The sequence below is a fragment of the Rhagoletis zephyria genome, unplaced genomic scaffold (genome assembly GCF_001687245.7).
Source record: "Rhagoletis zephyria isolate East Lansing unplaced genomic scaffold, Rhagoletis_zephyria_1.1 Rzeph_scaffold_00295, whole genome shotgun sequence".
NCBI lineage: Eukaryota > Metazoa > Arthropoda > Insecta > Diptera > Tephritidae > Rhagoletis > Rhagoletis zephyria.
Genome location: NW_016157379.1, coordinates 176632 through 194184, shown reverse-complemented (window position 1 = coordinate 194184; position 17553 = coordinate 176632). Strand labels below are relative to the sequence as shown.

At 33.3% G+C, this 17553-nt stretch overlaps 1 protein-coding gene across 2 annotated transcripts in view; it reads right to left on the bottom strand.

The window, feature by feature from the left end:
• Nucleotides 1–3203, bottom strand: part of LOC108358780 (organic cation transporter protein) — a 14492-nt gene extending 11289 nt beyond the window's left edge. The window contains exon 1 of one of the 2 annotated variants that reach the window (XM_017610262.1): nucleotides 2431–3203. In XM_017610262.1, the coding sequence (XP_017465751.1) occupies nucleotides 2431–2573 (143 nt within the window). In that variant the 5' untranslated portion in view covers nucleotides 2574–3203. The remainder of the gene's footprint in view (nucleotides 1–2430) is intronic. The other variant, XM_017610263.1, reaches the window with a different exon arrangement.
• Nucleotides 3204–17553: the final 14350 nt, after the last annotated feature.

The window sequence follows — 17553 nt, the reverse complement described above, 5'->3', positions numbered from 1 at the left end:
CGGAACTAGCGCTTTGCCAGACTGTCCCTAAATTTTGCTGCAGGGATTATACATACTTACATACATACATACGCATGTGTAAAAGTGAAGTGTTGGTTAATACATACATATGNTGAAATTTGTAGGGCGGAACTAGCGCTTTGCCAGACTGTCCCTAAATTTTGCTGCAGGGATTATACATACTTACATACATACATACGCATGTGTAAAAGTGAAGTGTTGGTTAATACATACATATGTATGTATGTACTAGGGATGTTGCGAATGTGGAATTTTAGATATCCGCGGATGCGGATGTTTAAAAGCCAACATCCGCGGATGCGAATGCGAATGGTGATTTAGGTAAATATAAAATGGAAAAGTTTGTAATTTATAATAATGTTTTCATTAAAAAACTGGAACATTGTATTTAAGAAAGAGTAATTTTGCTGCCTTTTCGGGTTACAGCCTGTTTCCTGACTAAATAACTATTCGCTCGACGCGACAAACTTGAAACTTAACAAAATTGTACATTGTTTTCGATTGACGCTGCACCAGTTGAGCGGACTTTCAGTTTTGTTTCCTTTTTTATTTCGATGCAACAGTTCCTTTTTGGGAGTTGCATCGGGGCTGCAAATGTCGGATGTACCCTCCTGACTTTCATCTTCACAATCTAGCATCACGGCAAGATCGTTGTTTAAACACCGTAGTGTTCCAATTTGGAGCATCAATTCTTTTGATTGTTTCAGAATTTGGAGAACCTGTTACGTCATCAGCGTTTTTCGATTTCAGTTTTTGTAATTCATTTTTAATCCTGTCATCTGTGACTGGTTTAAAAAATGGGCGCTTATAGCGAGGTTGTGAATAGGTGGATATGGCAAATAAATTGTTATTTTCTAGGAATGAAAAGTTCGGAGAAAATTCTGTTTTGAAAGTCGTGGCTGCCAGCAGAATTAGTTTAAAATCTTGTTATTTTGTTAAAAAGGTACCCCGTTTTTTATAATAATTTGAATTATGGAATCACGGACGATAAAGGTCTCAGATTTGCTTAGTTCTCGGGTGACTTCTAGGAAAGGTTCGCCTGTAATGAATACTTTGTAATTAGTTTTTTTTTATGAGTTAGATGAGCTCGGTTTTCCTAGTTGCAGGCAGTCACAATTAATTACTCACAGCTGTCGGTACCATAAGCTATCAAATCTGTTTTGTTGTTCCATTCCATGCGCTCAATGTGTTTTGATATATTTTTTCAGGCGAATGAACGCAAATTTTCAACACATATATCGCTAATACTATTTTAAAAGGGCTTATTTCACATTGTCGCTGAAATGCAAAAAACACAACTAACTAAATTTTTGTATTGCCTAAAACGATGTGCGGACTTATGATTCGATGAAATGCATCATAATCAATCAAAAAGTTAATTTTGGATTTTTAGGTAGTTACGGCTTTTTGTATTTCAGCTAAGATGTGAGTTAAGCCCTTTCCATACTATACTAACGATATATTACATGCCAAGTCCCACTCCTCAATAGATATAAAGTTCACCTTGAATTAATTCTTATTTAATTTGTGAACTTGGCTGTCGACTTATTTACATACCATTTAATCTTTATTTCGATGCGTGCTAATTTTGTCAATTTTCACAAAATTAAAATAAATGTTTTTCTTTTCGAGCTGAAAGACTAATAAAAGGAAACACGGAACTTAAGAGTAATAAGTTTTATGAGGAAAAAAATAATTACACTAAGAAAAAGTAGAAAACAACTGGAGTTGCATCCAGTTTTTTCAACAGACCTTTGACAAGTAATATTCGATTCTCTTTATAGCCAGCCGTTGAACATTTTCGCTGGAAATACCTACTATTATCTTACGCTTTGACTTTAAATTACGAAAGAAGGTAGACGTAGGGGACAGTCTTACCGTAGCATCTCTACAAAAAATATTGGCTAAAATTTTTGTTTGCCAGATATACGTTTTATCAGTGCACTTGTACAATATTCGCATTCGCAAAAGCTCCGCATTGATTATTGCGAATGCGAAAGCGAATGAGAATGTCAAAATGTATGCGGAAGTTCCGCGGTTGCGAATGCGAATGCGAATATTCGCAACAACCCTGGTATGTACACATGTATGTAATTTATAAAGTGTATGCATTAAAAACACGCTAGGCGCAGATTAATTTGAAAAAAAAAACATTCCTGTAAGGATAAAAGTTTTTATGGAAATTATTGCATTAAATTATCTAATTTACATAATAATAATTTAATATTATTAATCTTCAAGCGCAGCCAGAAGATATCTAAGTGAAGATTTTTTGTATGGAATTTTGGTTTCCCTTAAATATCTTCAGTTTAATGTGAGGTGTGTGATTTCCGATTTGACACAAAGCACTCCTGTTTCGACTTATGCATAAAAAATAATATATTTCTTGATTCTAACTTCTCGACTAACCTGTAAGCTGGAGCTCCGGCGGTAAAAACATACGACAAGCTGTTCGCTGCTGCAAACATTACCGGCAAACAGATGAGCAGATAATTGGTTTTTTGATATCGGCCGAACTCGCCGATCTCCTCCAATATCTGATCAAAATCCATTGTTATTGTTAATTAATTTCTATTTACAAAAAGAAATATGCCGCTTGTCACTTTTTTTCTTCACTAAACAAGTAATTATATTTATATTTAAAGAACACTTATATGGTAAATAACGATTTCCTTCACTTCGAAATAAAGTTGCAACTAAAAACAATTTTTAAATGCTTTGTACACATTTTCGATATCTCTTGAGTTGTTATCTTCAAACCAAATGCGATTTTTTTTTTGTTTTATTTGCTTGATGATTAACGCATCCGACTGTCTGACGGTTGTGTTGCACTAAAGTCTGTCCACTCACTGTGTGTTGAAGCCAAGTGTCGCTGTCATAACCACATGCGTTTCAATTGTTTTTTGGCAAACTGCAGTGCCCTAGATATGAACATCTACGTTGCCGGTATATTTTTTAGATTTCAACACGACGACAGCGCGTTCCAAACTAAATTTCAAAATGTGGGAAATCTTCTAGGTAGGAGAGTGCGAATAATGCTTCCGAAAAGATTTTTGTGAATGAATGAAATGGAAAGTTTCTCTTCTCCAATGGGCAACTATGCATGTTTGTTGGAATATGTGGGGGAAATCTTTCAGCTGATGCACTTGGTGTTCTCGCATTGTCGCTCGTTGAGTGAACGAGAGAAAGCTTGGGGGCTCCCACACCTGCTTAATCGGGCAATTTTTAGGTAAATAGCGAGTGCCAATGTTCACAGAAGTGATATTTACAGACATATGTACGTGCATATCAGTGTTGCCACAGACACATTTTTTTCCAACCAAGATTCCCTGTTAAAACCAGCCAAAACCTACCAACAATTTATTTTTGGTTGTAAATAATTTTATTTTTATTTTTCAATGTCAAGTTTATTAAAGATATAGCAAACGTGAAATTTAATAAAACCATAAAATAGCTAGTACAATAAAAAAAAATTAATTCCGTATAACAATTAATTTTACTGTAAAGACTTGTATAAATGTACGGCCGTTAACAGCTCCATCCAGAATATTTATTCTGACCACATTTGCACTTCTACGAAGACTTTCACGAACACAGACTTCGATTGCGAAGACTTCCGCCTGGAATATTGGCAGACTTTTCTGGAATCTTAGTCCAGTTACGTCTGCCCCTGTACTCCTGTCGTCCATCTGTGATCCATCGGTATACCATATTTGCAACCCATCGTCAATCATAGCTATTATTGCTTCACAGCAGACCCTTTCAGGAATTCTGACCATGGATGGTTTTTAGAAGGATAACTTCGGTAGCATGATGTCCGTGAACTTGATAGCGGGATCATCCAGGAATAGCTTGAGAAACTACGAATGACCCCGAAGATCTCCACTATTCATGCTGATCAGAATAGACAAAGGAGGAATGCCTGTAATGACACCAAGAGCATCCGTTGGACATGAGCGCATAGTTCCTGTGGGTGATATTCCACAAGTCTTACCATGAAGTCTCTGACAGGCATAAAACGCCTTTGTAGTCTTAGTGGTATCATTCAAGATATGTGAGTTCGAATTGAGCCTCTTTTCCAGAGTTACTCTGGATAGTTCGCTTCTTCTGAGAACTCAATTTCTGTCCCTGCCAAGGTGGATCTAGTCAAGTAGACTTCAGTGGACTTATTGACAAGCCCTTTTCAGCAAGCTAGTCTTCAGCACAACTATTTTTCGCAAATAACTATTATTGTCGCGGAATCTACCACAATCCAATCTACCCTACCAACCTACCAAACGGAAATAAAACCTACCAGTTTTGGTAGGAGCAGCCCATGTGTGGCAACAATGGTGCATATTCCCCTGCAATTGGCGCCTACAGTGGTGCAGCATTGCTCTCTTCTCTGCACATCAGTCAATAGCAGCCTTAACTAATTTGTAATACAAATGTTGAATTACATATGGACATTAGGCGGGCTCGGCAATAAGAAATTGTACATAATTATCTCCTCTTTTTTAAGGTTATTCATTTATATTCCCGCTATAGCATGCGCTGAAAACAGCCCAATCGAAAGGTATTCATAATAATAGTACATATGTACATATATGGACAAATCTCCAGAACCGGACACAAATTTTTAAATAGATAAGTTATACATCAAATGAATTGAAATCCATTGAGGAAACAATAAATTCTTGCATGATTCAGTTTCTTTAAATGGTGAAAGAGTTATCTTATTACATTAAATGATCAATTCTTCCATATAAATATGTATATAATCCATAGGTTTCTCGGAAACGACTCTAACGATTTTGATGAAATTTTTTATACATATAGGCCCATAGTCATAATCCCAAGTTAAAACTCTTTTTTTTATACCCGAGCGCACTTGTGCACAAGGGTATTATAACTTTGTTCACATAACGGTTGTTTGTAACAGGCAAAACGATTCGAGATAGATATAGAGAGAGAAGTGTATACATAAATGATCAGAATGAAAAAACAAAATTAGAGAAGTGTATACATAAATGATCAGAATGAAAAAACAAAATTAGGCGGTGACTGTCTGTGCGTCCGTCCGTCCGTTTGTCCGTCTGTGTACACGATAACTGGAGTAAAAATTTAGACATCTTAACGAAACTTGGTATGTGTACTTCTTTTCAGCGTAGGACGGACGGTCTTGACAAAACTTACCAAACGGCGGAAAATTTAAAAAATCGGACGATAACCTCGCTCACATCCCATATAACGGTAATTTAGAGAAATATGAAAGCTTCGATAAATCCGTAAATATTGAAGCTAATTTATTCAAAATTGGTGTTTGCAATCATTCTTTAGCAAAAAATACGCTTATAAAATTTTTTGGAAAATGGGCGTAACCCCGCCCGCTTATGACCACATATCTGCATCTCGGTAACCTTTCGATCAACTTGTACCAAACTCGGTGTGATATTATTGTGCTTGCCACATAAAGGTAAAACTTGGAAAATTATTGAAATCTGACTAAAATTATGCCCAGTTTTCTATAACGGTAAGTTTCAGAAATGCTTGAAATTTCGATATTTCGAAATTTAGGGACATAGCGTTTACCCAAAATTGATACTAACAACAATCCCTTGAAAAGAAGTTATGGAATTTTGGAATATGGGCGTGATGCCGCCCACATATATCTATATAAGTTTATCTCATTATATCTAACTGAACGTTCTATCGAAGATGTTTGAAATACGTAGATGTAAAACCATCCCTGTTTACCACGTAGCGGCAGTTTTCGGAAAGGTGAAAAAACCATATTGAATACCTGATGCCGGGTATTTAATGTTCGGCGCCACCCGAACTAAGACTTTTTTACTTGCTTAGTTTGGCACAGTAAACCAGAACCAACAAAAAAGTTTTGTAATATTATTGATCACTCAAAATATACAAATACAAAAATAAATATTACTAAAATTTGTTATTTTTCTGAATTCATTAACAAGGCGCCACACAGAGGAGTATTTGTATAGTAAAACCGGTTTTTCTACTCAGTAATTAAATAAAACATTAAACTTAATCATAATTAGGCATTTATATGATAAAAATTACTAATTACTAGAGCGAATTTTTATATGCTCCGTATTTTGCAAATTAAAACTCGTTCTACTACACTTATTTTAGGATCATTTTCGTGAAATATATAGTTATATTCAGTTACCATAATTCCACAAAAAACTTTTTCAGAAAAAGGCAAGAACGGAATTCGTTTTGCTATAACCTATTTAGGTCGACGATTGTGCAAAAATTTTCGTTACTAAAGTTTTGATGCTTTTTCAATTTAAATTACCCTGCTTCGATGAAAGCTGTTGACTCTCGATTATACTTTTCGGCATTCGTTTTCTTATATTTTTAAATAATTTTTGCAGATGAATAAAAAGTAGGANATTAAATAAAACATTAAACTTAATCATAATTAGGCATTTATATGATAAAAGTTACTAATTACTAGTAATCCGTATTTTGCAAATTAAAACTCGTTCTACTACACTTATCTCAGGATCATTTTCGTGAAATATATAGTTATATTCAGTTACCATAATTCCACAAAAAACTTTTTCAGAAAAAGACAAGAACGGAATTCGTTTTGCTATAACCTATTTAGGTCGACGATTGTGCAAAAATTTTCGTTACTAAAGTTTCGATGCTTTTTCAATTTTAATTACCCTGCTTCGATGAAAGCTGTTGACTCTCGACTATACTTTTCGGCATTCGTTTTCTCATATTTTTAAATAATTTTTACAGATGAATAAAAAGTAGGAAAAAAACTAGCGATGGATCGGGGTTTTTCATAGATCTTTGACAAATAGTATTCAATTGTTACGTATTTTTTACAAAATTAAAGGTCAGACTTATACCTGTTAACAATGAGACTCTCCTTATAACTATACATTGAAAATTTCTGTAAATCAAATCCAAATTTACAATTTTACGACTGATCGTGTTTTGTCAAGATGGGGCACATGCGAGCAAATTGTTTTTGCTTTAATTGCTCAAAGATAACTGAAGTTACATATAAGTTACAAGTAAACAAAAATACCAAAATTTAAAAATATTATTCAACAAACATATCAAAATAGACCGATTTTAATTTTCTAAAAAAAGGCCATATTAAAAGCAATTTACTTAAACGACTGAAAGCGTGGAGAAAAAAAAACTATCACAACATTGACTGTTTTCAGGTTGACATATGTCAATGGGAAAGCAGCGGAGGGAGTTTTCATGGCTACCAATCAATAGATCAGTTATTTTGCTTTAGGAATAGTCAGGAATGGAATTTAAAATATTAAAATGTGCCTAATTGTCTCCAAAAATAGTGCTAAAAAGAAGAAAGTGCCACAAAATGGAAATTGGTTACTTTTAAGGCCTTTTAAGAACAATATATTTTTAGAAATGGTAGTTTTAAAATACACTACATATAATAATTATTAATTAAATAAATTATTATAGTAAATCCTTTTGATGAAGGATTCCTTAGATACAGTGTCCCAATTAAGAAGGGGAAATGCACCGAAACATAGCTATTCTGACATTTGTATACATATACGTACCCACATATATGCGGAATAAAGGCAGTGAGACATTTTGACCAGTTTCGCCTATATTATATAAAAGTTTATCGCATAATATAACAAACACCATACATGTACACAAATCGACAATTCAACCTTTGTACTCTTATTATAATAACAATAACAATAACAAACTTTTAATTCAGAATTTTTAGAGAAATTTCAAGTTTTCTATTTTATGATTGTTTTCCATATAAAGTGTGTTTGAAAATTTTTTAAATGTATGTATGAAAATATATGACACCATCAGCAAAAAAAATATCAAAAATCTACAGGGTTTTGCATTTTTATTTAAAGGACTATAAAACTGCAAACTTGGAGTATTTTTATTAATTCTGAATTTAAAGTTTGTTGTTGGGAAAACCTACTTTCGTACTTTTAATTTTTTAGTGCTTTTAATTTGAATTTTTTGTAATTTTTTAATCTTTGAAGTAATAATGATTTTTTGATATATATTGACATTTTTTTATTTCTACAATTTATGATTGTGCCAAAATATGTTGTGCCTAAAGTGCCTCTGAGAATGAAAGTGCGAAAAATGGCACTATTGTGCCTACTTTTCCATCACTGGGAATAGTATCTTTTACTGAACTTTTGCAACCATTGATTTTCTGCATAAATACTCCTATGTGCGCAGCCAGATTGGTATTTTCTTCCACTGAGCTACGGCAACATAGAGCCTATCGATGTCAAACTTTAAGCAAGTTTATTTTCGTTGTTTTGGTGGAATAATTGGATGTCTTCCCCCTCAATTACTTGATTGTAAACATTTATAATTTTGAATGACGTAACACATCATTTCCAAACATTTGGAGTTAAAATTTTCATAAAAATAAATTTTGGCCGCCTAAATACCCTTGGTGTGACACTAAGTCGCACAAAGATTTTCTTTCGTATGCGAACGGATCCGGCCTAATGTTTATACATACCTAGAACTAAATATATGCATATGTAATACATGCTTACATATGAAAATGGGAATTTATTTTGCCATATTCTCCCATTCTATTTTTATTTACCGCCAGTCATTCGCGATTGTAATACATATGTATTTGTAATTGGTTAAATGCTTGCACGTGTGTTTTAGAGAGAAAATCCCCACACAAATGGTCAAGTACTTGCTTGGAGCTCAGATAGTGCAATAACTAAACGTAGTGGCATTGAATATTGTTGCATTTTTTGGTTTTACCGGCTGGAAATTATATTCACATTTTCTAAAATATTTATGATACAAACTATAAAGAGGCTATCTGGAAGTAAATAGCTAATCAAATTGAGATAGTTTAGGGAAATAAAATGATAATTGAGAGGGTGAGTTTTTCAGTAATCATTGACGCTTGATTAAACAGATTTAATAGCATTAACAGAAATTTTGAGTTTTTTCGTTTCCATTAGTAAATTTTGCTTCGTTATAAGCCCGAAGTATTAACCAATTGCGGAAAATCATTTTCAAAATCAGTTTTTCGCAAAAGCCAGTGTTGCCACTTTGGTGCCTTTGGGGCTAGACTTAGCTCTTTTTATTTTAAAATGCTTCAGGAATTTTCTTTTAGGCCCGAGCTCTTTTTTTAGCCCTTTTAAATTTGAAACAGCCCTTTGAGGCTCCAAAAATCTTAACTTGATTGACTTGACATTACATTCAAATATTTCTGCTGTTTGTGTGGAAAAACACATTTTCAACTGAAAGAGTGATTGGAGCAAAAATTTAAATTGGCCGCTTTTATTAAATTTGTCAAAAGTTTAAGCTTTTCTGTCCGATTTGGGCGTTCTTATGCTTCACCTTTTTGTTATAAAATTGTCCTTCCTCGTAACTTTTTTATAATTTCTTTTTTACAAAGTTTATCAACTCAAAGGAATGGATCAAAATAATAAATAATTTTCGAAAAAGCTTGAAAATTTCCTTATCTTTCGAATTTAAAGGCCTGTAACTCTAAAAGTACTATTCCGATTGACAAAAAAAATATATCAACGTGATGAGGCTAAACACAGCTTTCGAAAGGTATCCAAAGAAAATTAGTTGTATTCGCTTTTCTGGGGTTTTTTGGCTATAACTGCAAAAGACCTAGATAACAGGTTTTTTCATTTATTTCGAAAACGCTTCTGTAGGAAAATGTTTAGTGACCCTAAATTAGTCTAAAAAAAACAGCTTTTAGCGAAATCCTTTTTTCGTGTAGACTAGTGTAATTAACGAATTCGTAATGTATCTATTTTAATGTTTTATTTTTACGAGTTTTAAGCTCAGCATGTTTGTTTGGAATGAAAACTGTATGTGCCTATGCAACTAGCCCTATTCTTAGCTCTAAAATTTCTATTTAGCCCTTTCTAGCTTTTTTTTTCTGGAGATTATAGCCATAAATGGATCTTTATTTCTGGTAAAAGCCTTCACAGAGTGTATTCTATGGTCATCGATGAGTACGGTTGCCAGACGTACTGATTTTATCAGTACAGTACTGATTTTTCAACTCTTGTACTGATTTTATTAATTTCTTCAATCAGTACGCTAATGTCCTGATTTTTCAAAATTTGTACGGATTTGTACTGAATTTTCAAGTCAAACAAAATACTTTATGCTTTTTTTAAGCTTTTTACATAACGTTGAAACTTGCTTAAACTGCACTGTAAAAAGTAGGAAGCAAATAATTGAATTGTAGTTGAAATATTTGAAATAATGTTTGATATGCCCAAGAAATTAATGCAACAAGAATATCAATAGTTTTATGGGCATATCGCCGGTCGTTACGTACCAGTTGCGATAATATGATAAGCTTAAATTATTTAAAAAGAAGGCTCTTGTTTTTTTGTCGAGTGTTGTTAGTTATCTCGAAAATATCTTTCAGTTTATTTCAGTTTTTTAAAATTTGGATATTCGAATGGCTTTTGCCTATAACTTAAGCTGCCTTTAGATGAGGCGATGTTTTGGGAGGCGATAATCGCCTGCAAAAGCAGACTTTCAGTCTACTTTGAGGCAAGCGATTTTTTAATCCCCATTTACACGAAACTTAACGTAACTTAATGCCACGTCGTAATCTGTTTAATTTTGATTCTCTAAGTTCTACGTTCCGTTAAGTTAAGTTGCCATAAACAGGCTTTTAGTCTTTCCATGCGGATATATAGAGGAAGTTCTTAAAAAGTAATACTTTTCCACAGTTTGAAAAAATATGTAAAACGAAGCAACTGAGAGGATCTTAAGTATAAGGTTTGCTTCCTTGCGCAAAGAGAGAAACCGGCTTATAATTAAAATTTTTGAAACTGAACTTAAAATTAAAGTAACTTTAACATTAAATGTATATAATTCTTTGACTATTTAACCACTGAAAATGGAAATAATCTCATTAATGCTATTCAAAAATTTCATAAATATAAAATAATTTATTGGCTCCTGTGCACAATCATGTGTACACTAGCATGGTCCAAAAACAGTAAAGTCGGAATTGTAATGCTCTCACCCCCTAGGATTTTTCTATATCGAATAAAAGTATACCCCTATTTTTTTATTTTGAAATCAAATAATAGTTACAGATCGCTTAAAGCGCTCAAAGTTTTCCGCGAATTTTTATATGGGGAAAATAAATTTTGTCGTAGAAATGGTATAGAATTCTTGAAAGTCAATATTTTTCTATCGGAAAACTCTGGTTCTCTTCAGGAGACTTTCAATAATACCCAATTGTCTATTTAACCATGTTTTAATACTAACGATTTTTTATTGGTCGCCCCATTGCATTTTTCGGGGTTTTTTTTGGGCAATGAAAAAATGGTTAAATAAACAATTGGGTATTATTACTGGGATTCTCCTGCAGATAAACAGAGTTTTCTGGTGGAAAAATATTGATTTTTAACTATTCTATACCATTTCTACAAAAAGTTATTTTTGCCCCATATAAAATATATGGTAAACTTTAGGCGCTTTGAGCGACCTCCAAATATTTTTTGATTTCAAAATAAAAATATTAAGGTATATTTTTTCGGTATGGAACAATCCTAGGGGGTGAGAGCATAAAAATTCCGACTTTACTTTTTCATATGCATTTTTGGATCACCCTAGTGTACACTCATGTTAAAATGAATAACATTTTAATTTTTCATGAACTATATTTTAATTATATACCAAATTTTGTTAAAAATAAGTACACTGGCGTTTTAAAGTTATTTACATTCATAATTTTGCTTTGAATAAAAGTGTACTGAAAAGTACTGATTTTTTTAGCATGAAGTCTAACGTACTGATTTCCCGCATAAAAAATCTGGCAACCCTATCGATAGGGACACGAATTTCGATATGAAACGATACCATATCGATACTTTTGGCATTGGATACCGATATTTTTTACTCGATAGTTTTAAAACGATATTTTTTGGAATCGAGTACCAGAATCCTTGTATCGTATCGAATGTCATAAACTCAAATTAGTCAGCTTTCAGACACGTCAAGTCTTGCTTTCAAGTATGCTCGTTCCAAGACGAAGGAGGTGAGAAGAAAGGGGAAGAGTGCAGATACCTCCCAAAACACAGAAGAGAACGCGAAAAAATTTCTTTCAAGACTTATCTGATTATCAACTCTTCCCGATATAAATTTGGCTTTAAAGAACATACATATTTTACTATCGTTACTATTGCATGGGCGGGATTTGAACATGCGGTCTCGGTGTTTTAAGTCAACACCTCAATCTCTACGTGTAAAAATAATAGGTTGACGCTTACAAAATATCTTAGCGCTTGGCCGAGCTTCTCCTCCGATTTGTTGCGTGCGCTTCGATGTTGTGCCATAAAAGGCGTTTTTATGAGAGAAGCTGTTTTTCATGGCAGAAATACGCTCGGTATCGATATTTGCGATATCGAGACTTTTTATTCCGATATTAATGGGTACCCGATATTTTTCCAGCGATACTTTAAATGAGTACCATATCGATACTTTCGGTTCGATATCGTGTCCCTACCTATCGATGAGACCGACATACTGAATATTTACGGCTTGGTGATTTTCTGAATACGCCAAAGTGTGCATTTGGAGTAACTCGCACTCAACAATGCTGTAATACGTCAAGCCACACTTAATTAACTAATTCATGAATTATTACCAAATACGAAAAACCAACTTAATTTTATTTAGAAAAATACCGAGCTCTTTTTTCTGTCATGGGCTGGAAAAAAATAGAAACCGCTTTTCCTATGGGAAATTGCTTCAGGAAAATCTGCAAACTAAATCACAATTCTATCTGATTTAGGTATTTTATTATACAGAAATGAACCAGGAATACTAACGAAGAAAAAATTGTTGTGTGTTGCTTTATTATAATATGATACAAATAACTCCTGTCACGGGCGGGACCACTTCTTTCACGGGTTGGGCACCTTCTAGTGTAGTCCGTATTAAAGCGCTTAGTAATTATAAAAATCTATTTAACCGTTTAATAAAATAATTATTTGGCGTTTAGAAAAACGTTTCCCAATTGTAGGTGTTGCTGGGACTAGGGACTGAAACCAGGTCCTACTGACTTGCCTTAATAAGCAAATGTCAAAATTACATTTTCCGCTTAAGTGAGTGAGTGAGAAAGTTTTCCTCTTCTGCCTTCAGAGTATAATAGTTGAAAGTTAACATTTCTATACCAGAATCAAAAGCAAAATTCATGAAAGATTTGGTTGTTGTACCACCTAGGCTCTTTTTTTGAAAATAAGGTTGCAAGTCAATCAAAATCTTGAGGAACGCTGGTTTTTTACCCTATTGAGTGCAAGAAAGCTGTAAAATATAAAATTGTAGTTTGAAATGGTATAAAAGAAAACAATTTTTTGCATACTACTTACGCAGAGTTCGGCGATTCCATGGGATTGCTGCGATAGGGTAAAATTGTACGCCTCACTTTTTCATTTGTTTGCTGCTCATTAATCAAGGCGCATCAATTACAGGTGATAGCGATAGAAGCTATGCTTCTTCTTATGAGCACGCTTGTGTCAAATTATCGTCTGTTTTGCTTTATTTACATATCCGCGTACACATACACATATACGTATATATATACCCTGCAAACAAATGCTCCCGAAATCTTTAAGTGTCGGAAATTTGTTACGATTCTTTTAGAAATCTGTAAAGAAAAACATATGAAGCGGTTGACAAGAACTAGTAAAGAAATTTCTGTATGATTTCTTAAAGAAAATTCTTAAAAAAATTGTGAAACCTTTCAGAGTTCTATGAAATCCTGGTATGCAGGGTATACATATACACACGAATATGAATAGATAAAGAAGATGTTGATGACACAAGGAGTTCATACCAACGGTAAATGTTGTTTTTGTACGATTGCTACAACCTGTAGTTGTTGAATCATGCTCATTATTGAGCAAAATAGCTATTAAAACAATTTAACTCATTTAAATCTAATTTTTTCAAATCAAATTTGACACTTCAGAACGAAATTGACAAATAGGAAAGTAATACATTATTGAACATCTAAAAGCCGAGCCCTTTTATTTGACACCTCATTTCTTGTAATCCAACGAACAATGCGGATCTAATAAATTTTTATACAGGTGGCAACCCTATAGGAATTTAAAGAACTAAGAGATAGTATTCCTATCTATAAAGAGTGTACTTAAAAAATCTCGTATAAATCCGTTCAGAAGTTCTTGAGATTAGCATGGCCGGAATATATCGATTTTCCTTTATACTATGTATAGAAGATAGTAATTTTTAAATAGGTGACAACCCTATTCAAAAAATGAAAGTTTTTGCACATGCGAAAGCCAGGCCCTTTCATTTCGTATCTCATTTTGTAGTCCAAAGAACGGGCGAAAATCTTTTAACTTTTTAATAGGTGGCAACCCTACTCAGAAAAATAATACATTATTACACATGTCGAGGTTAAAGGCCTTGGTCATAAAAAATAAAGTAGGTTTAAAGAGCTTTATAAATTGACGTTTTCATACATTTTTCAATTTATAAACCTTTTATAAAGCTACTTTATTTTTTATGAATAAGGCCATGCGTCTTTTCGTTTGACAGTGACGGTGCAGAAGTGCCTACGCTTATTATCGCAACCTTGTTCAAAAAACAAAACAGTAGTGCTTTTCTAGAGGCAATCCCTTTCATTTGACACCTCATCTTTTGTAATCCAACGAACGGTACAGATCTTACAGTTTTTTAGATAGGTGGCAATCCTATTAAAATTCTAAGTAAAAAAGGTCGATACAGAGTATGTTAGAGAAAATCTCGTCAAAATCCGCGTACAAAGAATCTCGACTTTCCTTTATACTATTTATTGAAGTTCAGAATGAGCTGAACAAGTTAAAGGATTTAATTGACGTTTTAAAAAGAGTTAATACAAATCCTGGTCAACTCTAAAGGAGGCGACTGACAACTTGCACAGGAATCATGCGTTCTCTAAATATACACACAAATATATCTACTAACGATACAAAGAAAAGTAACATTTACCATTTTAGGTTACCTAAAGTATTTATTTAAGCAAAGAAATATAATTTCGAAGTACTTTTTGGTCAAAGTAGTGAACGCAAAGCAAAGTTTGGTGGCAGTTTACCCCTTTAGCCTCAATTCGGAATTCTTGTTATATTTTTTTAACGATTATTTATTTACTTTCAATCTGGGAGACCTTACTAAAAACTTGAAAGCTGTTTTCCCACATATTTGAATTTTTTAGTTATAACATTCTTCCAGCAAACGAATGACATATTTATAGGTTCTTTTGATAGCATTTCGAGATGGCAGCAGCCGAGTGGTTGGAATTGAAGTTTAACACTAGTTAGAACCCAGATTCATTCAAAACATCAAGATACATCCCATGAATGGCAGGAGAACCCCGGCCAACAAAAAGAGGGAAGCATTGCGAAGTCCCTTAATTACTTTCCCATATAGCAAGTCGAATGTGAATTATTACACGTATGTATATTTATAGTTTTTATTGGGGCAATTTAGTCGTTGGGGAATGTGTGATTGTTTTTTCGCTGAAAGTTGCAGTTTAAAAACCGCACTCAAATGAAAATTTCTTTAGCGATACATTCCAATTCTTTACACATATTCATATGCTTATGCATACCATCCCTGTCGGGAATGTCGTATNGTTGCAGTTTAAAAACCGCACTCAAATGAAAATTTCTTTAGCGATACATTTCAATTCTTTACACATATTCATATGCTTATGCATACCATCCCTGTCGGGAATGTCGTTGATTACTAAAATAGCTAACTTTTGGTCCACTTGTTGCGGCTAAATTTTAATTCGTTTCACTTAAAAAATAAAATAAAAATAAAAATACTTGTGTACAAAAAGAAAAACGAAAAAGTAAACCGTCGCTTTGGAGACAAATTAATTAAATTTTGTTATTAATTTGGGTTTTGAAAAAATTTGATCTTAACACCAAAACAGTTTTCGATAGAGCACTGTTTTTGCTTTTTCATAAAAGATTTATAGTTTCAACCATGATATAAGTATTTTATTTTATCATGGTTTCAACTCAATGGAAATATTGCGAATAGTAAACGAACATAAAAAGTACAGAGAAAGCATGAAGAAGTGTATTAATAATTTAACAAAGTTAGCACAAATGTGAAAGTAGTTTAGGAAAAAATTAAACAAATGGTATTGTTCGTCGATTCGACGAGTGGTGGTCTTAATTTTTCATTATAACTCTTTTTCATAATTTAGGAGGACTACTAATTGATAGATCTCGACACCATAATAAACGAATGACAAAACTGTCCACCTTTGGCAGGTGAAGATGAACGATTGCCAGAAGCGACCAGATACAGATAACAGATCAATTAAGCACCAGAGCTAATAAGTGGCAGAGCACGTTTTGCAGTATCACCGACGATATGAAGAAATAATGGGAAAGAAAATGAGATCTGAAAACGAAATTAAGTTCGTCGTTTTGACGAACAAAACCAATCAAGGGTTAATAATTATTAAGAGGTGTTGTTAAACTTAAATCCTTTGCAATAGTTTGTAGTTTATCTTGTGAATATTTCAAATCGAACGAGTTTAATTGAAAATTTTGTAAAAAGCTAAAAATGACCATTATAGAGAAAAATCACAAATAAATTTGCTTTGTGAATTTTCACCATGAAAATGGCAAAAATTTTGTAGAACGCATAGTTGAAGAATTTTTTCCCCCATTTTTGCTTTCGAGTTCTTTTGTGAGTACTGAGTTCTTTTGAGTACTCGGTATCGATACTTTTAAAAATCGGGTGCTGTCGATCCTTTTGAGAATCGAGTTTTGAGTACTTTTGGTATCGATACTGCCCAACTACATAGTAATTATGTAGATTATTGTTAATCTAAAATTCGACGGTTTAGTTCAGACCTTACTGATCCCTATACGTTAAGGCTTTAAAAAGCTTGCAAATATTTAACAAAAATCCCGATGAACCCATCACTACTCCCCACTGTAGATCACATTTGATTGGCGAGTCTTAGTTTAAGCCAGCTAGCTCGAGCTTTTAAACCAAGCTTAAACCACGGCCAGATTTAACCGGGAAGTGAAAAACTGGCCCTTATAGTTAGTTGAGTTCCCTTCAGGGATGTATGTAAGTATATATGTACGTATGAATCTATTTATTTTTATTGCTAAATGTGCAAAGTACTAGTTAAATTAAAAAGTGTTTTGCGTGCAACAAATCGTTCTTAGAAATGTCAAAGTTGTCAAGCGCATATCATCCATTCATAATACGTAGCGCAATATAAATACTTGAGGTCGAAAATATTTAATTTATGTGCAATTGTGCAAATTGTTATTGATGATGATGTTTACTTTACGGAAATGTGCATGTTGATGACAATCATAATTTAAGAGATATTCTTAAACAAACTCACAAACATATACAGGCGAATTTATATACGTACATATTTACAAGCATGTTTCCGAGTATTAAGGAGCGTCCAGTATATTGTCGGTGATACTGCAAAACGTTCTATGTCACTTATTACCCCGGGTGCTTAAT